The sequence below is a fragment of the Nomascus leucogenys genome, chromosome 16, assembly GCF_006542625.1.
Source record: "Nomascus leucogenys isolate Asia chromosome 16, Asia_NLE_v1, whole genome shotgun sequence".
NCBI lineage: Eukaryota > Metazoa > Chordata > Mammalia > Primates > Hylobatidae > Nomascus > Nomascus leucogenys.
The window spans coordinates 53,095,928-53,118,113 of NC_044396.1; the positions used below are offsets into that span (position 1 = coordinate 53,095,928).

The following is a 22,186-nucleotide window of genomic DNA, read 5'->3' on the forward strand; positions in this document are numbered from 1 at the left end:
TGCACCATAGTATAATTAACCTCTTAGATTGTGAAAAAAACTTCCAAGAGATGGGGTTCAAATAACATTTTTCCTCCCAAGCCAGTTTCCAACAGATGCCTTATTCCAAAGATAGTCTACATTTACAATGATGTTTTGTCTTTAAAATTAAGTCTATTAAAATTAAGGAACCACATAAATTGACAGGTCGTCTACTTCTGATCCCTTCTTGGGATAGACTCAACCTGCTCCCACTAATATGAATTTTATAAACACTCCTGCCTGTAGTCAAGTATTCCTAATGAAAAGTTAATGAACTGAGACTCCATCTCTAGTGATATGCCTTTCTCACTGGTCTTTCAGTATGATTACCCCTAAACCACCAAAACTGCTGCCTGAGCTGGTGGCAAGACTATAACCTTTTGGGCATTCAACACTTGTAGAAGAAGAGCTTGATGTAATGCAAATCATATAAACTCTAAAACCAGGCAGACTTGAAATTCCACCCTAACCCATTAATTTTGAGATTTACACAATAGCTAATCTTTATTTTCTCATCTATATGAAAATCCACATCAAAAGGCTGTTATGAGGTCTAAATGAACATATAAACAGAAAGGCACCATTCACAGCTCCCAACCGAGAGTAGGCATTCTACTCACTGGTTGCTCAGTTACGTGAAAATAAAGTATGGAGATTCTGACATTCAAAAATCTGCTTTAGTGCTCTTGTACTCTCAAGTACATCATTTTGGCTTTGGTAATCTAAAATTTGTATAACTGGGAAAAATGGTGAAGTAGGATGCAAAAAAGTTTTCATTCAAAAACACAGGATTAAGACGTATCAAAGAACAAAAGAAAAAAAGAACATTTCCTTTAGTATTTATTTTCTCTTTTTAAACAACAGACTTGTTAGAAACACAAACTATGGAGACAGACTGCTTACTGCCTAAATCCAAACTCTGTCACCTTGACAAAACTCTGAAATCTTCCTGGGTCTCAGATTCTCATCTGTAAAAGGTGGATATTAGTAGTAGACATAATGCACAAGGTTGCTGTAAGGATTAAATGAATTAACATATAATAAGCATTTAGCAGAGTCTGGCAAATAGTAAGCAACAAAGAAGTGCTGCCATCCTTTTGGAAGGTAAAAGTCTATTGTCAACCACATTAGACTTCAAGTACTGTTTGTACTGCAGTAACTGATCTTAACCCACCCACTCACCCACCCAGAAACCACCTTAGCTCTGAACTCCCTCTTATGTGAAATAATTTCCTAATATTTAAATAATATTACCTTATTTCTCCCAATCATGGTACATATGTACTATCTCTATAAATAGGTACATTTTCTAGGAAAAAACCCTAAACGGTAACAATACTTCAAAAATTTATGCCTTAAAAGTTTGTCTCAAGACACTTTTATAGTCATAAAAAAGTAGAAAACTAAGATCATGGTGGTAATAATTATTTTCCAAAGTTCTCATTTTTGCTCCAAAGCTTCAATTTTATCTTTGTCAACAATATCATTTTCCCTTAAAGTGAGAGGCTCAATTCATTTAGGATATCTGTCGAATACCTAAGTCTGAATACCCACAGCTTATCTGCCTGCAGTTTTTTGGAGAAAAAAGTGTCCCATAAAAAAAGAAGAGCAGCTAGTTTATCTCACAATTCAAATAACTACAAGTGTTTTCCTTAGAGACAACCACTGGACTTCCCATTTTGCCTCACTGAAAGATGTCTATTTAAGGGCTATTAATACAATAATGTTTCAGATTCAAGGACGTTAAAAAAAAAAGTCTTTTTTCTTTTTAAAAGAAACAGTGAGTGCATAATGGTAAAGAAATACAATAATCACTAGTACAGTATAGTACCACTGCCTTGATTAGTGATAAGGAACCAGTAAGTTTGAGCTACCTTTGGGTTTGCACCAGTGCTAAATGTCAACAAAGTGATAAGAATCAGTATTAACAGTATTTGCCATGGAAATAGTTGTGACCTGGCTGGGCGCGGTGGCTCACGCCTGTAACCCCAGCACTTTGGGAGGCCAAGGTGGGTGGATCACGAGGTCAGGAGCTCAAGACCAGCCTGGCCAAGATGGTGAAAGCCCGTCTCTACTACAAATACAAAAATTAGCTGGGCATGGTGGTGTGCGCCTATAATCCCAGCTACTTGGGAGGCTGAGGCAGAAGAATCGCTTGAACCTGGGAGGCGGATGTTGCAGTGAGCCGAGATTGTGCCACTACACTCCAGCCTGGGTAACAGAGCGAGACTCCGTCTCAAAAAAAAAAAAAAAAAAAAAAGAAAACAGTTGTGACTTTTGTGACTTAACTAACAGACACCTCCCCAAAGGACTCCCAGTGGTCGGCATATCACTTTAACAACTGTTGATTTAAAGTAACCTCTGCTATGTTGTACACCTTAAATACATGTGTTTTTTTGCCAACTGTACCTCAATAAAGCTGGAAAAATAAAATGAAAACCTGTGCTAAATAACTTTCCATACCTAGCTCTAATGCTATGTTCTCCCTAAAGCTAATTCTTCAAAGCTATTCAGCTTCATCTACATTGTCTGTACAGATAGTGTGTAGTGTAGAGCTTTTTAACTGAAGAGAAAAAAGGGCAATATCCTAATTTCTGTCAATAAAGGACTAACGGCCAGGTGTGGTGGCTTATACCTTTAATCACAATCACTTTGGAAGGCTGAGCTGGGAGGACTGCTGGAGGCCAAGAGTTAGTGACCAGCCTAAGCAATACAGCAAGACCCCATCTCTACTAAAAATAATTTAAAAACTTAGCCTAGTGTGGCCAGGTGCGGTGGCTAACACCTGGAATCCCAGCACTTTGGGAGGAAGAGGTGGGCGGATCTCTTGAGGTCCAGGAGTTCAAAACCAGCTTGGCCATCATAGTGAAACCCCATCTCTACTAAAAATACAAAAAATGAGCTGGGCATGGTGGTGCACACCTGTAATCCCAGCTACTTGGGAGGCTTAGGCAGGAGAATCACTTGAACCCGGGAGGCAGAGGTTGCAGTGAGCCGAGATCGTGCCAAGGCACTCCAGCCTGGGTGACAAAGCTAGGCTCTGTCTCAAAAAAAAAAAAAAATTTTAGCCTAGTGTAGTGTGCACTTGCACTCCCAGCTACTCCAAAGGCTGAGGTGGGAGGATCACTTGAGCACAGGACGTCATGGCTGCAGTGAGTGCACCACTGCACTCCAGTGTGGGGGACAGAGGGAAACTCTTTTTTTTTTTTTTTAAAGGGGGGTCTGGCTAAGTAAGTTGCTACATACCCAAATAATAGAGTACTATACAGACATTAAGAGTGAGGAGGTATGGGCTGGTTGTGGTGGCTCACGCCTGTAATCCCACACTTTGGGAGGCCAAGGTGGGTGGATCACCTGAGGTCAGGAGTTCAAGACCAACCTGGCTAACATGGCGAAACCCCGTCTCTACTAAAAATACAAAAATTAGCTGGGTGTGGTGGCAGGCGCCTGTAATCCCAGCTACTCAGGAGGCTGAGACAGGAGAATCACTTGAACCCAGGAGGTGGAGGTTGTGCCATTTGCACTCCAACCTGGGCGATAGGGCGAGACTCTGTCTCCAAAAAAAAAAAAAAAGAGTAAGGAGGTACCTGTCAATATGAACCATAAGATATACATCAAAGTGTGTGTGGGGGTACAATTTACAAAACTAAGTATATGATCCTTATTCTTCAAGGACAGAATTGTTTACTTTGCACATAAATTCCCAGGATACACAAAGGACTAACAGAGATTACCTCCAAGAAGGCAGGATGAGGTTACAGCAGCTTTATTTTTTCCCTCTACATGCTATGCTTTTAACACCTAAATTCTTATATGGAACAAGTACAATTTAAAATAAAGATTACCAGCCTGGGTGACACCCCGTCTCCACTGGAAAAAAAAAAAAAGTTGGATGTGGTGGCACACGACTGTAATCCCAGCTACTTGGGAGGCTGAGGCAGAATTGCTTGAATGAACCCGGGAGGCAGAGGTTGCAGTGAGCCGAGATTGTGCCACTGCACTCCAATGAGTGAGACTCCATCTCAAATAAAACAATTATGGTTTTGCACCTTTAACTTTTCATAAGCATACATACTCAACCCACTTATAGGCTCTATTAAAGACACGTTCTACACATTTTAAGCACTCAAAAATATTAAATTCCCTGACTGAATAATATACGCCTAACTTTAATAGCTTCATTTAAACATTTTAAAACTATCTTGGAGGATATTTTAATATCTCAACATCCTAAAAACTATTTTTCAGAAAGTCTTCATCATCAAGAGTGTATTACCTTACCAAATTCCTAGTTAAGACAAAACCTGATAGAAACTGAGGTTGACACTACATTCGATAATGAATATTCTGCTGTAAGAGACAAAACAATGTTCTACTTCTCTGAAAACCTAAGAAATTGCTCATTTAAAATAACAAGTGAGTGCTGAACTAAACACATATATTCAGAAACAGCAGTAAAGGGGCAGGCTAAGCACCTCCTAATATGGATAAACTCCAGGTTTCTATGTAATGAACAAAGAAGAACCTAAGAAAAATCCTGCAGAGAGAACTGGAAGAGAGTGTGAGGTTGCAAGGCAGAGTCAACTTGTTAAAAAGTCAAGGGTCCTAGATTATGGTACTAATTCTGCTAACTAAGAGGCAAGACACGCATTTCAAATACAAAACTATGACCAGCCTCCTCCTCACCTTAATCTTCTTGTGTTTCACTACAGCATTAATTTCAAAATCTCCCTTCCAATGCCAGGAAATCTCTAACATAATGAATTTCCCACCCCACCACTATTCCCTACATTTCTTTAAATTCAAGATCACTTTTTTTCTTAAAAAGGAATCAGAGAATTTATAGACTAAGGGTCCTTAGACCAAACCCCAAAATTATGAACAAGAACTCAATCATTAAGTATTTGTACATTTACCTCAGCCCTGAAGAATAGCCACCCTGCCACTATACACTCAAACCACCGTGCTATGTGCTGAGATTTGGGCTTGCCAACTAGAACACAAGAAGCCAACTAATGAAAATAAATTCGAAAAAAAAAATTACAAGTTACAGAGCTGGGATCGTATTTTCCCCTTTGAAGAAGCAACCTGTTCAGCATAAACACAGCTTATTTAAAAAGCACTTTGGCAAAATAATTTAGTTTGTAACCTTTGACAAAGTAATCATAATCTTAAGGCATATACCTTAAAAAAGATTCAATGGGTATTTTGCACCATGGGGTGTGTTTTCAGAAGTCCTAACAGCACAATGCACTATCTAAATATAATTGGTTAAGTAACAGGACAACACCACGTGCCTCCTAATATAATGCACTGAGGAGGACACCGTATCACTTCCAGGAATTCTCACCAAAAACTTGCAACCTAAATTTAATTAATCATGAAGAATCACCAGACAGGCCGGGCATGGTGGCTCACTCCTTGGGAGGCTAAGGCAGCCAGATCACTTGATGTCAGGAGTTTGAGATCAGCCTGGCCAACATGGTGAAACCCCACTTCTACTAAAAATACAAAAATTAGCCAGGCGTGGTGGCGGGTGCCTGTAATTCCAGCTACTGGGGAGGCTAAGGCAGGTGAATCGCTTGAACCTGGGAGGCGGAGGTTGCAAAGTGAGCCAGGATAGCGTGCCACTAAAGTCCAGCCTGGGGGACAGAGTGAGACTCCATCTCAAAACAAACAAACAAACAAACAAAAAGTATCACCAGACAAATCGAAACTGAGAGACATTCTACAAAATAACCAGCCAGTACTCTTGAAAAAAGTGCCCAAATCATTAGAAGCAAAGACCAAAAAAAGACTGATCCACATTAAAGGAGAGTAAGGAGACATGTAAGCAAAATGCAAAGTGTAATTCTGGATGGAATTCTGGAGCAGAAATAGGAAATTACAGTAAAACAATTTGCTAAATTTAATTAAGATTATAGGTTACATAATAGTTTATCATTTATTTTAATCATTTTCCTGATTTTAATAATTATACTGTAGTTATTAACATTTGGACAATCTGGCAAAATATATGAAAAACTCTTCATATTTTTCCAACCTCTTTCTAAATCTGAAATTATTTCAAAATGAGAAGTTAACACATTTTAAAGAAGTCCCTTTTAATTGTCTTTATTTCTGAAAGATACCCTTTTTCATACCCTTTTTAAGCTCTTTTTTTTTTTTTCAAATTTCCTTATGTGGCTGATACTACTTTTGTATTTAAGACAGAAATGGTACAAAAACAATGATACATTTGTAAAGAAAAATATGTGGGGTGGAGAGAAAGTTCTCATCTTGTCTTAAAAGAGTATTTTCACCAATTGGTCCTAGTATTAAATTTAATTCGCACAAAGATAATTAGACATTAAGTGTCATTAGCAAATAGCAAATCCCCCCAGAATATCAAAGCAAAACAATCAACCTCTAATGAGACATTTATGAATTGAAATTTGGGAACACAGCTGGGCTAACTTTGACATGACTTCACCAAATATGTGAGAGAAAGACCAAGCCTCCATAACCCATTTTTCTGTTTTAGATTGTACTGTCATGGCTCTCTTCCAAGACAAAAAACGAAGAGAGAGACATTAGGACACAGACATGCCTGCTTTTATACAAAGCATACACACACCAGAAGTTAAAAGGTTGAGGTAGCAAGTAACTGAGGCACAAGAGCCCTCAAAAGTGATTCTCAGTAAGTACACCACCCTAAATATAGTCTAAAACAAAAATCGGCTGGGTGCAGTGACTCATGCCGGTAATCCCAGCACTTTGGGAGGCCAAGGCGGGCGGATGACCTGAGGTCAGGAGTTCGAGACCAGCTTGACCAACATGGAGAAACCCCGTCTCTACTAAAAATACAGAATTAGCTGGGCGTGGTGGTGCATGCCTGTAATCCCCGCTATCCAGGAAGCTGAACCAGGAGAATCACTTGAACCCAGGAGGCAGAGGTTGCGGTGTGCCAAGATTGTGCCATTGTACTCCAGCCTGGCCAACAAGTCAAACTCCATCTCAAACAACAAAAAAAAAACCCCACTGTTTTTAATGAAATTAAAGCCATTTATTTTGTTATTCTGACAACTCCTCATCCCCCCTACAAACCAAGTATCTTGATAGCAGATTAAATGTCGTGTTTCAATCTACAATAAGGTGATACTACATTAAGGGACTACAAATATGAATGCTTACTGTATGACCTCATGTAAATAGCTGAACCCCTGAGCTGCAGTGTCTTGATAAAAAGGCTAGATCAGATGTCCCTTCAACCCTAAAATTCAATGACTCAATGAAATTTTTGTATATTTAAACATATTTCTACAAACCTACAAATTATATAAAACTCCCACTTTATATTATTCAACTTAAAAACTCACAAAAATACCCCACAAATGTCATTTTAATAACATCCTCATTAACAGGAAATTTAATTCCAACTCTTCAGCATAGTGTAGTTCAAATTTCTAGTCTTGTACAATTCTCTTGTGCAGAGATAATTTTCCTATAATTTTTATTCGGTAGAGCCACTGGGCCTTGTATAATTCCTAGATCTCTTAAAATTTTAAAAAGAAATCATGCAAGAAGCCCGTAATCTGTCACACATTAGGGGCCCATAGATTTGGAAATTAATCTCTTACTCCCCCTTGTGGCCGGAGTGGCTTCCATTGTTTGATTTGCAATTTCCTCACTTGCTTTCAACCAACCAATTAGAAAAGCGCTCCACCAGAAATGCTAATGATTAGGAGGTGTCAAGAACTAATTTATTAAGTCTTTTAGACATTTTGAATTCAAATTCTTACCTTTCTATGCAATGTGGCCTAACAGAATAAGATTTTAAGCTGTGAACATATGTTCTATAAATAAGGTCATCTATAAGCAGGCTTGTGCCCAATCACTTAACGCATTTTCCATTAACCGATGGCAAATCTGCACTTTTAATCAACAAGAAATCTGGCAAAGCAAAAGTATATTATCCCTGATGTTCAAGAACTGTTAAAGCCAGCCTAAAACTTTATTATTAAATATAATTCCTGTTAAAAGAGTAGCTGCTCCCTGATATTTACCCCAAAACAAAAGATACCTATACTAAACAATGCTAATAGAAAGCCCGGTCTGTTCTGTTCTACAACTTTTTTTTAATCAACTGGGTGAATGGGCTAGCAGGAAGCAAGAATAAAAACTGCCAAATTAAATCGGGTTCAGAGAATTGTCTCCCTCCAAATCATGAATGTTAGCAAAATAATCCTAGAAGGAATCAGTGTTTTAAGAACATCTAAGGCTGGGCGCGGTGGCTCACACCTGTAATCCCACTTGGAGAGGCCGAGGCGAACTGCTGATCATCTGAGGTCAGCAGTTCAAGACCAGCCTTACCAACATGGAGAAACCCCGTCTCTACTAAAAATACAAAAATTAGTTGGGCATGGTGGTGCATGCCTGTAATCCCAGCTACTTGGGAGGCTGAGGCAGGGGAATCGCTTGAACCCAGGAGACGGAGGATGTGGTGAGCCAAGATCACACCATTGCATTCCAGCCTGGGCAACAAGAGTGAAACTCCATCTCAAAAAAAAAAAAAGAAACATCTGAAAACAAATTTTGAAATGTTGTTCCTAAAGATTAAAAGTGAAATACTAGGCTGGGTGCAGTGGCTCATGCCTGTAATCTCAGCACTTTGGGAGGCCGAGGCAGGTGGATCACGAGGTTAGGAGATCGAGACCAACCTGGCTAACACAGTGAAACCCTGTCTCTACTAAAAAACACCAAAAAATTAGCCGGGTGTGGTGGCGGCCACCTGTAGTCCCAGCTACTAGGGAGGCTGAGACAGGAGAATGGCATGAACCTGGGAGGCGGAGCTTGCAGTGAGCCAAGATCACGCCACTGCACTCCAGCCTGGGGGACAGAGCGAGACTCCGTCTCGAAAAAAAAAAAAGTGAAATACTAACAAGTATCAAAAAGAACTTATATCAAAAAGAACTTAATGAGTAGTTAAGTATAAACTTAAAAATTATTGACGCTCTCACTGAAGGCTTTCCTCTTCTCCCCTCCCCCAGAATCTAGGCCTGCGCTGAAGTTTCTCACAAACCAAGGCCCAATTTACCAGTATTTCCCCCACAATGCTTTTTGTTGTTGGTGGTGGTGGTAGTTAAAACACCCCATTTTTCATAGGGCTTTTTAGCTTGTACGTGCACACTATGTATTATGGATAAACTACATAGGGGGACTATATTTTATCAGCCCCTTTTCAAAAAAGGCTAAAGACCAGCTTTTCTATGTTCAATGAATTTGCAATACTTTTCCCTCTTTGATTTATATTATTTGTGCATGTCTATTTCCCTCTCCAGACTGAATAGCAAGGGCTTTTACATTTATTTTTGTAATAGCACAGGGCTATTACAAAATAGCAACTTGTCAAATATTAAATAAAAAATTTCAGCTTTCTAAAGTTCTCTTAAATTTAATCCAAAATTTATAAATCAAACCACAATAAAGTGGTATCACAGAGGTACAAAAGGTAAAGCAGTATATTTGCTATTTAACACCACCACAGGGGTGTGTTAATTCAACAATTTCCCCAAAACATCCTAGAGGTAGATAGTAAGTATTATTCCCATTTTGAAGATGTGGAAACAGAGTCACAGAGAAATGCGGTAAAACTTGCCGCAAATCACACAATGAATCAGAAATTCAAGTCTGCATGGCTCATGCTAAGTTTTACCACCTCTCTTAAAGTAAGGTAGTATACACTTTAGTATCCTTTATTTAGAAATGTTACACAGGGATATGCTTAAAGTTTTATCTCTGCTCCAATTAAAGAAAAAGAGCCTGATGATAGTCCTCCACTAGATGGCAACAATCAAAGGGCAACTGGGAAGGAAAAGTCGTTACTCTTACAAAAAGCAGATTGCTTGAGTTTTATTTCCAAACATCTTCCAAACACAATGCTAAAAGACTCATCAAATTGTTGAATTGAAAACTTGCCTGTTCTAGGCAAGAACTACAGCTTGCCTATATAATACTACCTTCAACTGTCAATTCCACAGAATCACATTTAAGTAAGTATTTTGCATAATATTTTCATCAAGTGTCTCTTGGTTGAATGTGGTCCAAGTATGTCATTCTAAACTGGACAATGTTTATTACGTTTAAGGAGCAAAAAAATTATAAGCTGAGTGTTCATAAGTCTTCGATCAACAAATAGGTCTTTCTCAGAAAAGCATTTGTAATTTATCACTGAGATGAGAAACATTCCACATACCACTGGGTTCCTTGGTATAATGCTAATTTTTAAAAACTCTAGATCCCAAAAATTGTTGCAAGTTAGAAATTAACTACCACTAAAAAACATTTCTAGGCCGGGTATGGTGGCTCACGCCTGTAATCCCAGCACTTTGGGAGGCCGAGGTGGGTGGATCACCTGAGGTCAGGAGTCCAAGACCAGCCCAGCCAACATGGCGAAACCTCATCTCTACTAAAAATACAAAAATTAGCCGGGCATGGTGGTGGGCGCCTGTAGTCCCAGCTACCTAGGAGGCTGAGGAGGGAGAATCGCTTGAACCCGGAAGGTGGAGGCTGCAGTGAGGCGAGATCATGCCACTGCACTCCAGCCTGGGCGACCAGGTGAGACTGCCGTCTCAGAAAAAAACAAACAAAAAACGACAAAAAACAAAAAACATCTCTAACTTCCCAACTCATTAAACGATTCAAATAAAATACTAATACAACAAAAACTGGGCAGTCCCTGCAAATTTAATGCAATAATCTTTCTTAGATTTTAAAATTCAACACATGCATACAGGCCAACCCATTAAACAAATCTTACATTGGTCCGCTTAACTTTATAGATTAATACTTGGCTGAAACTATCCTTATATTCTTTTACCTGTTGTTACCACTGTAAGCACATTTTTATTTGGGGGAGAAAGGAAGGTTCACAACAAATCCTGTCAAAAGAAATCAGCAAGAGCTTACATGCTGAAACTTTTTAATAACCTATCCAATGTAAACAAAAGGGCAGGTGTCACACAAAATGATCTTACTGATATCAAGTCAGCTATATTCATCCACATGGCTTTGGTGTCTGAATGGCAATAGAAAAAAAACTAGTGAAATCTGCCAATATGTAAAACTATCCTACACTACACTACTACTTCTATCACATTATACCTTACCAGAAAACAAAACTAAATCAATGACAACTGCTATTGCACAGTAACTTTCACAGATACAAGCTTCTCATAATTACAGGGAATTACTGACTAGAGAACAAGTGAATGATCGGTTACATAGAAATACGCATAATAAAAAAGAGAGAACTGCTGATATGGTGGCCAAGCACACCGTTCTTCCCACACCAAAATTTAAATTTGTGCCATCTAAATATCAAAGCATATATTCCTTCAGTGTACTTTACAAATACACAAATGTTTTCAAGGAGAAAAGAACAGAGCCAATCTTCTGATGCTGAAAGACAGATAATCAAGATTAAAATAAGTCCTAAATCGAGTAATGAAGCAGAAACCCTCAGGCCATAAAGATGGTAATTAGCAATGGTTTTTATCAGTGATAGTGAGACTACCAAACAAAAGCTAAAAGCCTCTTGCAGGGAATTCTGGCAAGGATCAAGCAAATAATCAGCGTTTTAGAAAGATTAGAATAAGAAATACATGCAACATAGAACTGAAAAAGGAAAAATAAGAATAACAAGTCCAAGTGAATGACCACAAGCAGCAGTAAAAAGATGTTTATAATTTAGCTTTTGTCCATTAAAAGCACATCAAGTTTATCCTTACAGTATCATTTTCCTATTTGGCAATGTGCACTTTTCCGAGTATAATCCTGGGAACTATACAATTCAGCATGAATGTAAAAGATAGGGAACCAATGATATGGGAAACATCAACAGCTTGTAATCTGAAAATTAAGTCAAAGTTGAGTCCAACATGTCATGTGATTAAGTCTAGAAAACATGCTAAAATTGGGTAGTTATAAAGGACAGGCAGTTTCAAAAGGAAGAGGAACGCTGGCTTTGAGTATACTGAAACTGACAGCAGTTCTAAGTCCCCTAAAACCCTGAGCAGTGTTTATTCTCTATGTAGAACTGTCAAGAGTAAAGCAAAAGCTATGGGAAGTAGGATGAAATCACAATAGGGAACCAGGAATTCTACAAAAAACTCTAAGAAACGTATTAGAATTTCAATAAACTATACGCTAACTTTTAAAACTTACTTGATATCAGAACACCCGTCATTTTGACTTAAAAATTCTCTCTCTCACACACACGCACTTCAATATAAATATGCCAAGAGTAACTTATTTTGGAATCAAAAATTTGAGAAATTAATCCAAAAGTCCGATGACATTTAATTTAGTATTATAAAGGCAGCTAGTTTCTCTTCCCATCAAACAGCAAAGGCCTCTACCTTTCCATTCCCTTGCCTTTATTTTCATCATTTCCACTTCATATACCTCAGACTTTTTGTATTTGTACAAAATATGTCATTGGGTGTGGCACTTTACATTAAAAAAAAATGAACTTTATTACCAAAGACACTGTCCAGGCCGGGCGTGGTGGCTCACACCTGTAATCCCAGGACTTTGGGAGGCTGAGGCAGGTGGATCACGAGGTCAGGAGACTGAGACCATCTTGGCTAACATGGTGAAACCCCATCTCTACTAAAAATACAGTAAAATTAGCTGGGCATGGTGGCGGGCACCTGTAGTCCCAGCTACTCGGGAGGCTGAGGCAGGAGAATGGTGTGAGCCCGGGAGGCAGAGCTTGCAGTGAGCCGAGATCGTTCCATTGCACTCCAGCCTGGGCGACAGAGCGAGACTCCGTCTCAAAAAAAAAAAAAAAAAAAAAAGAAAAAAAGAAAAAAAAAGACACTGTCCAATTTTTTCCTTCCTGGGACCACAGAACTTGAATTATTTATACTTTGAAACATACCAAAACCATGAAGACATGTAAATATACAGTATATCTTAATAAAATAAAATAGTAACAACAGATATAACCCTACAGAGTTCTTTGGAGAAGCCCTTATTCCAATGAGCTGTCTAGTGATTTTCATCTTAAAAACTAACTCTACATAGCAGTTTTTAAAGCCCAAGGCACGTAATAACACATTCAGACTAAAAGGGACCCAAAGCTGCTTGCTTTCTTATCTTATTTCTGTTTAATGGTAGTTCTGTGGGCTGGAGATAAAAATCAGTGCCCCATAACCACAACTTAAAATTGCCCTGAGCAAATAAAAATGTAGAGCAGCAATAAAATAGAACTCAGTCAAATTAACAGAGTCACTATTAAGATTACTTAACTGCAGTTGCCAACTGTTACAAATGTTAGACACACAATTTTACACTGCTTCCTCTTGTAGACCTCCTATAAAGTCATTCTCTGCCTACAGCAGTGGATTTTAAATTTTAAAATGAAATACTTGAAAATCTGATGGTTGGCATGTACCTTCTGCCCCAGAAAAATACACAATTTTAAAGGCTTCTTCAATCTTCTAAATTCCATTCATGGACTGTAAGTTAAGAGACCACTGCACTATTATAGGCAGGCTCACACTTTTAAATAGAACTGAAAAGCTAAGATAAACAGGACACAGAAGGTAGTCAAGGTGCTTTACCTGACTCTCATTCCCCACAACCCTGTGGGATGAGTATTTTTCCTATTTAATTGAGCTTAGTTTTCTCAGAGGGACTGAGTGATTTCCTCAGGCCATGAATCTATTAAATGGTAAAACTAGTTTGACTCAGTATCTTGAGCTCTATTATTCACCTCGACATACTTCTTTTGAGTTTGAAACAGGCTTCCTAGGCTGTATTTCCTTGGTATTCATTTCATCATGTGCAAGATAAAAACTATGCAATTTATGGGTGCCATCTTTCAGGTTTAAAGAGGTACTAGTGTTGAGTCCCTCCCCAACTACCAAGAGAGCTTTTGTCTAAGCATCTGGCAGGAAAGGCAGATTGCACTAGTTCACATATTGCAGTTTCAAATTAACACATGGAAGAGAAGAGCCCCAAGTTCTTTTACATAACGAAAAGTCCACATTGTGAATAACATGCCAGTGACCACTTCCCACGGTAACGCTCTATTAACTCTTGCAATATGCAACATGGTCCAAGCTCTGGTTCCTTATTAAATGGTTAAACAATTGATAAATACATGTAACCAGAATGGGTTACTGAAGAGCTCTTCAGAAAAACTCAGAACTTTGGAGATTAGCTGCTTTTTGTAGGAAGAAAGTTTATTCTCACAGCTATTATAAAATAGGTGCTCAATATAAAAAATCTGGTTATCACTAATGCCACAAGCCAATACCATTAATTCTGCAAAAAAGATTACCTGCTTATTTTTCTCAAATTAAAAAAATATATATATCAAAGCCCAGAAAAGGCCGGAGTAATAAAAAATTATAATTGATTTATCATGTAAGATCTTAAAAATATAATTTAAAATATTTTTACTAATCATTAAGTAATAATGATTCAAAAACTTTCTCTAGTAGAAATATCAGTTCTGCTACATTTTATTCTTCCATTTCACAGAAAGGGGAGAAGGAATTTTATGCAACATGTTTCCAGAGTTGGTGTGACCTATTTGAAAAAGATGGTAGGAAAAAGAAGCCTATTATCTGTAAATATCAAATTTTCCCAAGCAGAAAAAGAAAAAGCTAGGGAAATTTTGCAGTGCTGCTGACCTAATTCTAACCTCTTTCTTAAAAGAAGCCTTTTTGCTTGTTTAACAAATATTTGAGCATCTACTACACGTTGAGTATGCAAAGATCACTAAGTCTTACTCTTGAAAAGACCAAGGCTGGAAGCAAAAGCTTGTTTAGAATTCTCTTCAAAGCCATTTGTAAAGAATTAAATTCTCATTTATCCAAACTTTCAAATGTAAATACCATTTAGACTTTTTGAGAAGCCAGTGCTATTCTGGAGGGTAACAATGTGGGTAGGGACCAGAATGAACCTCCTTAATAATCATAACAAGAAGAAGCTATTTATATTAAGAGATTATCTTGTTATCCTCATCTACTGGTTCTATGTCAAAAAATTTTCTTGATAAGGAAACTAAAGGGAAGCATAGTCAAAACTGCTATAAGTTGGGCTGGACGTGGTGGCTCACTCCTGTAATCCCAGCACTTTCGGAGGCCAAGGTGAGTGGATCACCTGAGGTCAAGAGTTTGACCTGACCTGGTCACCAGCCTGGCCGACAAGGTGAAACCCCATCTTTACTAAAAGTACAAAAATTAGCTGGGCGTGGTGGTGCACGCCCAGTAATCCCAGCTACTCGAGAGATCAAGGCAGAAGAATTGCTTGAACAGGGGAAGCAGAGGTTGCAGTGAGCTGAGATGGTGCCATTGCACTCCAGCCTGGGTGACAAGAGCAAAACTCAGTCTCAAACAAACACACACACACACACACAAAAACAAACCTGCTACAAGTCTTTTCCTTGGAAAAGACTCACAATGACAGGAACTTTTATACTTTGTATATGGAAAACATGCACATACCTACCTAGTATTGCAAATAAGCGTGTTAGTAAAAGGTAAATGTTACATTCCTTTTCATTCCTAAAATTGGCTTTCACCTTAAGGGAAATGTTAACGTGTAACACACCCTTTGAAGCCAAAATAAAAACTTTCTGATCAGGTCTAATAACTGGGGAAAACACACCAGACTGAACAAAACTGAATTACATATACACAGGTATTAGTAAGGTGAGCAGGAAAAAAAAAATCCAATACATTATTTATTATAGAAAAAAATCACATTTTCAAAATTTAAATATTCTTATTACCTTAGCAAAATCACAAAATAGGCATTTGTCACTTGGCCTCAATAAAAGCAAGATATTCCTTTTTTCAACTTAGATACAAATAATAGCTATCATTCTAAAAGTTTCAATAAGCAAAGAACAAAAAAATGCCCCAAGACAGATGCCTCATTGAGTTTGTGATTGTGAACCCAAATAACCATGTTTAAAAAATCACTATTCTTTAAAAAGACAGTGTTAAGTAAATATCATTTGAGAAAATTACAGTTTAGGAACTGATGCTATTCCATTAGTAAATACAAATGTAAAGAAATCATAGTATCATCACAACTTTAAAAAAAAACCCCAACCTACAACCACATCAGACATTATCCTATTGCTCATTATAGTACTTCTTCCATAAAGAAGGTTCATATAGTAAGTAACACATCTGGATTTCCATACTGAGTCCCAGATTCAGTAATCTGTCCAGAAAAATCGAGATGCTGCACCTCTTTGTATATCAGAGACCTGCCATACTGGTTAAGTGTAACCATTTAGTAAAACCACTTTAAATATTATTCTAAAAACTGCCAGCTTGGTTGGATTTTCTCCTAGTTTATCCTCAAATTTAAACTATTCTTGATCAAAAAGCCCTACTTTATATGACAGATTAAAAATAACCAAAATGTAGTTTAATTCTTTTAAGCGCAGTGTTTCAACATAGTAAGTACTGAATATTTAAAATACTCGATTCAAACTGGAAAATCAAGCTTGAGTTGTTCATAACCTTTCATCATGGTTGTGAGTGTTCAAAATTTACCTTCAAGAATTCAATGCAGGAAGAGGTTTCATAGTTGTGACGCCAGAGTTTTCTGCATGGCTGACTCATTACATTAACATTATAGCGGCTAATCCTGAGAAGAGTACTATTTCTACAATGAGTATCCTATTACATCTCTCTTACATAAAGTATGTAAAATTCCTTTATCCATAGATGTACATTTAAGATAACCAGCTATAGAGCTACTACAAATATTCTAACCATAAGTAAAACAGTAATACTATTAGTTTATCTTTTCAATTAATATAAAATACAATACTAAAGTCTGTTATTTTTAACAAAACTGAACTGTTTCATAATCATTGTTGCAATTATTTTACATATACGTATCTAATTGTCTTAATATCTTTTTAGTCATGACACCATGAAAACTTTTAAATTTGGAACACACAATGTGTAGAAGGAAAAGAAAAACCAAAGACAAAGTTAAGAGTAATGTAACTGATACTCATAGGGACCCTACAGTATAATGAAGCCAGACTGAATTGATTCTCACCAGTACATCATTGCAGATATCTCTTAGCTCCGTCTCAATTTTCTCTCTGTATTCTCGAGCCATCTGCTGTTTTTTCTCAGCACCTTCCGTCTTTTGTTCAATACTTGAGACGACCCTCCAAGATGACCTACGGGCTCCTACAACATTTTTATAAGCAACTGAGAGAAGATTCCTCTCCTCATTGGATAATTCAGCTCCTTGCTCAGTTACAGACTTCATGCAGGCTGCCATGTCATCATATCGCTCAGCCTGCTCGGCCAGTTTGGCCTTCTGAACCAGCTCATTTTTATCCATGACTGGATGTTCTGCAGGGGGGAAAAAAGGAGTATTTAAAATTTTTCCCATCAGAATAAACAGACTCAAAATTATACCTGTGGTAAATTCAGTTTTTTAAACCTGAAACCTAACTGCCTGTGGAAGACTGTTCACATGAGGAATTAAAATGCAGCCTCACAAAAGGACAGTCGGAAAAGGAAAAAAAATTTAGCATACTCAGCATCAGAGGTAAACTTACAGCCATTAACACATCAGTGTAGCAAAACTAAAATTTGTTCAGAAGATCCAAATTTCACATAAGGTCAAAATTACTTCCAAAAGCTGCCTCAAAAACTACCCCTCATCTTACCTGACCAAAATCTCAACTCATTTCCAATACCACTCAGTGATCCAAAATTAAGCAGCTTTTCTTCCTTTAGTAAAAGCATTGTTTACAGATAACATCTGGATTTCTATCGTATTTCCAGAATCATAATTCATATCAGTTTAATGTAACTCATGTCTTTTTACTTTAATAATACTCTTGTCAAGAGTGATTACATTTTAGTTTTAGTGTTACCCCTACCCAAACCTACTAGATCTCTGCAACATTTGCCAGCCGATAATAGCATAACAATTTGGGGGAGGAATGACCAAACTGTTTGTTTTCAGATATTTTGAGTATAAATCCACCACAAAAGATCAATATCTGACCCTAATGCCTCAACTCTTTATCTTGTTATATGTCCACATGCTTTAAAAATATCCACAAAATCAGGGCACTTCAACTCTTTTTGTGAGTACTAGAATATATCACAATGGAAGTACTTAATTTACAAGTGTTTCCAATGTCGTCGCTCCAGCTGAAATGCAGAAGTGCTGCATTTTGCTTCTAGCCGTCATAATGTAATTGGATGTTATCACTCAAGCTGTCCTTCACCATGACTACCCATCTAATTCTCTTTCTCTCGCATTTTAGTTTCCTGGACCTTTTCAATTTACCTCAGCTACATTTTTCTGGAAAGATACCCTTTTGCAAGTTGCCAAACAGCACAAAGATACTAATCCACAGTGACACCACAGAATAAATGACTTTAGAGGAAAATACACACCCTGAATGAAGTGCACTTTTAAACTAGAAGGTGAACGGAAGAGTCCACCTTGGGAACTGACTCCCGTAATCATCTTTTACCTTTCCAGGGAAATCCCACAATACTTTTTAACCAAATGAGAGAACAGGTCCCCACATTTTAAACAAATAATTAGCCACTTTGGATGCAAGGTACTGGCTCAATACGTAAACTATTTAACCTTTATGACAGCATTATTTTCCTCAGGTCTCTAAATTACTGATTTTTCCCTTAGAATCTCAGAAACGCTCTCTGGTTAATTCTGCTTTTAACGAAAAATCATTTAGGCCAGTACAAAGGATTCTCTCCCCAATCACTTCGGTACAAGAGGAAGTGGATAAGGTTTCTCACACAGTAACGAGTGCTCCAAGGCCTCGCCTCTACACTGCGGGCAGGACTCACCGCACCCATTTAACCCTTACCTGACTTGAGACGTCGGGTACGGTGAAACGAAAACGCGCAGACCCGGACTTTAAAGTGCAAATCCTCCGGTCCGCGTATCCGCAACCACCCCCCTCCAGGCTCCGCCCAAGTCGGAGCCTCGGCTCAAGTCCCCGACTCTCCTCCTTTGTCATGGCGGATCTGTGTCAGGGAGCCCAACCTACTGCAGAGTGTTAATTCCTCCCCCCGACTGGAGCCAGAGGGAGGAGCAGCCGGCGCCCCCGCCCAAGCCGTGGGGTGGGGGGGGGAGCGAAGCCGCCTGACCCCGGGGCAGAGACGCCACAGCAGCCCGCAGAAGCGGAACCACTACCAGCCCCGCCGCGGACACACCCCGCTCTCCCATCCAGCGCCTTCCCCGCCACCGATCAGCGCCGGTGCCCGTGTACAACGTCTCTAAGGGACCAACAGCTGCAGGTGGGGGAGGGGACGAGAGCCACACCCAGCCGAGGGGGCCAGCAGCGGCTATGCTCAGGCTCACCCGCCACCAAAGCAGGATATGCGTCCCTAAACCGAGCGCAGGGACCCTCCAGTTCTAGTCCATCACGCACGGGAGCCGACCGCGGGCTACCCACCCCGCTCTACCCCCACCTGGACTTGCAGCCCACATCCACACCTCCCCCGCCCGTTCACAAGGAGCAAAAAAAGTCAGACCCATCCCCCACCCCCGCCAGGAAAATTCAAGTCCTTCCTCCCACCGCGGAGCCCAGAAAATTCAGCTCTAGGTCCCAGGCGAACCCCACCCCAAAACCTCACCCCGCAGTGGGCTCCCCTCGCGCCGACGCGCGGCCTCGCCCCGGTCTACCTGGCGGGCGCCGCCGCGCCGGGCCTGGGCTCCAACCCGCTCTCGGCCAGGCCTTTCCCTGGCGCCTGGGTACCCGAGGCCCCCGGCCCCTCCCCGCCGCGCCGCCGCCTCCCGGGGTGGGGGAGGGCCGGGTCCAGCAGCCGCAGCGCCCAGCGCGGAGGCTGCGCGAGGGGGAGGGGAAGGAGGGGGCGGCCGAGGGAGAGAGGAGGGGGCGGCCTCACCTGCGCCACTGCGATGCCCGCCGCCGCCGCAGCCGAGTCATTATCTCGGGCGGAAGCGAGAAGGGCGGCGAGGGAGGGGGTGGAAGTCCGCAGAGACAAGGGTGGGGACGGATCGCGGCCGGCGGCGCCCCGGCCATGCCTCGTCCACCTTCGGGAACCGGCGACAGGGGTATCCCCGGGGATCTCGCGTTTGGGCGCCCTCCCCACCCCCGGGGGCAGGACGGGGGAGTGAGCACCGATCGGCGCCGGGGCGTCGATGCGGAAGCAAGGAGCCGAAGGCGGCCGCTAGCCTCCCGCCCGAGCCCAGCGGAAGAGGAGCCGCCGCCCGTGTCCGCTGAGGAGACTCCGCCTCAGCCCGGCGCCGCCACCGCGGGGCGAGTGGGTATGAGGGGACGGAACGAGGACGGCTCCCACGCGTTCGGAAGGCTGGCCTGTGACAGGAAGCGAGGCGCGGCGGCGGCCGGGTTCCTCACCTGTGCCCGAAGTGGGTGGTGGCGGCGGACGGACAGGGGCTCAGCAGTCTCTGGGCGGCGGCGGCAGCAACGGCGAGGCTGAGACTCTGTCCCTGGATCTCGCTGCTCACAGGCTACAGCGGCTCCGCAGACACGGGGTTTCCTCCAATCACCAGCCCCGGCAGCAGGGGCACCACACGCACGATGACGTCAAACGCTGCTATGGCAACCGTTGATTGGTGCCCACAGCGATTCGGGCCCCGCGCAACCGCCGCTCCCCAGCGCTCGTCCTGCCCGCCCGCGCTGGAGGGCGAGCGGAGGCGCGCGCGTTCTCGCCCGCAGCCGCCACTCCTCCCCACCTCGCTCGGCTCCCAGCTCGTCTACGCTTGTCCCGAGTGCACCTAGGGCAGGAGGCTGCTTTTTTCCTTTTCCTCCCCAACGCAAATCCCCCACTCCTCACCTTCCCCTTGGGTACCCGACGCCCTCTCTTTCCCTCTCCCCTGCAGCCTCCGCCGGCCCACTCTTCCTCTCAGCCTGCGGGAAGGCGCTCTCTCCCTACCCCCACCTTAGCTTTCGCTCAGCCCGTCAGCGCCTGCCCCAGTCACTCCCTCTGGAAGGGGCTCCCGTTCAGCAACATCCGGGACCTTTCACATCCCCCCACCCCCTCCCCGAGGCCCGGCCCGCCCCGCCCTCCGTGCTTCGCGGTAGTAACTGCCCCAGGGCCGTCCCCGGGCAGGATGACAAGGGTGGCTCCGCGGCTCTGGCACTGTGATCAGGACTTGAGGGGTGGGGGCCCTGGGGCGGGGGCAGGGTGCGGTCGCACGGCAAAGGAGGGTTGTGTGTGTGGTGCCCTCCCCCCCCGCCCGCCGCTCCTCTTCCCCGGCTGGGCCGACCGGGGCGCGCGGCCCCTCCCGGCCTCCCTCCCGCCGCCGCGGCTTTACCTGCTGGCACGGGGGAAGCGGCCCTAGACCTTTTATGGCTCGGAAACGGGAGTGAGGCGTCCAGCCCCTGAGTGTGGCTGAGTGATGGGGAGGCGTTCCAATCGAGAGCTCGGGATCTGCGCTCGGTGACTGCGCGATGGGACAATGGGTGGGCGTCGAGGTGGGGGCGAGGTGGGCCGGGCCGGGCGGAGCCGGCGGGAGGTGAGGCCTGGAAGGAGGCGCGGCCGCTTTAGGGAAGCCAGAGTTCCGAGGGGAAAAGACAACCTTCTCCGGCGGAGGGCTGGAGCTGGTCCTGTCAGCCTTGACCCGGAGACAGGCAGTCAGGCGTGACCGCACGGACCCGTTTCTCGTAGGCTAGGTTTTCCTACCCAAATAAAGCTTTCACGTGAAGACCTCATACTGCAGTGATTTAACACATGACGATCATTACCTTTTTATCTCCTAGAAGCAAGGTTTGAGGGACGTCGTAGTCCCCAGGGTTCCAGCTGGCGGTGGGAGTGGGCCACAAGCCGGGTGATGAGCCGGGACGCGAGCCCGGAAGAAGGGGAAGGAGAAGGGCGGAAATTGCAGGTGCTTGAACCAGTAGGGCCTCCGCCCAGTTGACTTCAGGAAGTTCAGAGAGAAACATTCACAGTGTGAATGATCTCTGCCCCTTCCCTCTTTAAATGTATTCGGGCTAAGAAAATATTAGTGCTTGGATGACCTGCAAAACCACTTGGAACAGTCATGGAGAGTGTACGGTTAGCAATGAGAGAGCTTGGAACTCTTCATTTTACCTTTGTGTAAACTCCCCATTGATTCTTCCAACGTTGTCTGTTGAGCTGACCAAAGAGCCTCCGCT

General features: G+C 42.1%; 1 protein-coding gene across 6 annotated transcripts in view; it reads right to left on the reverse strand.

The window, feature by feature from the left end:
* YWHAZ (tyrosine 3-monooxygenase/tryptophan 5-monooxygenase activation protein zeta) overlaps positions 1 to 21,980 on the reverse strand; it is a 34,555-nt gene extending 12,575 nt beyond the window's left edge. Inside the window, exons 1-4 of one of the 6 annotated variants that reach the window (XM_030795433.1) lie at positions 21,776 to 21,890; positions 21,346 to 21,553; positions 20,426 to 20,805; positions 17,104 to 17,408 (exon numbers count right to left, since the gene is read on the reverse strand). In XM_030795433.1, the coding sequence (XP_030651293.1) occupies positions 17,104 to 17,397 (294 nt within the window). In that variant the 5' untranslated portion in view covers positions 17,398 to 17,408; positions 20,426 to 20,805; positions 21,346 to 21,553; positions 21,776 to 21,890. Of the gene's footprint in view, positions 1 to 17,103; positions 17,409 to 18,910; positions 19,258 to 20,425; positions 20,806 to 21,345; positions 21,554 to 21,775 lie in introns of those variants that run through there. The other 5 variants (XM_030795434.1, XM_030795435.1, XM_030795437.1 and 2 more) reach the window with 5 other exon arrangements.
* Positions 21,981 to 22,186: the final 206 nt, after the last annotated feature.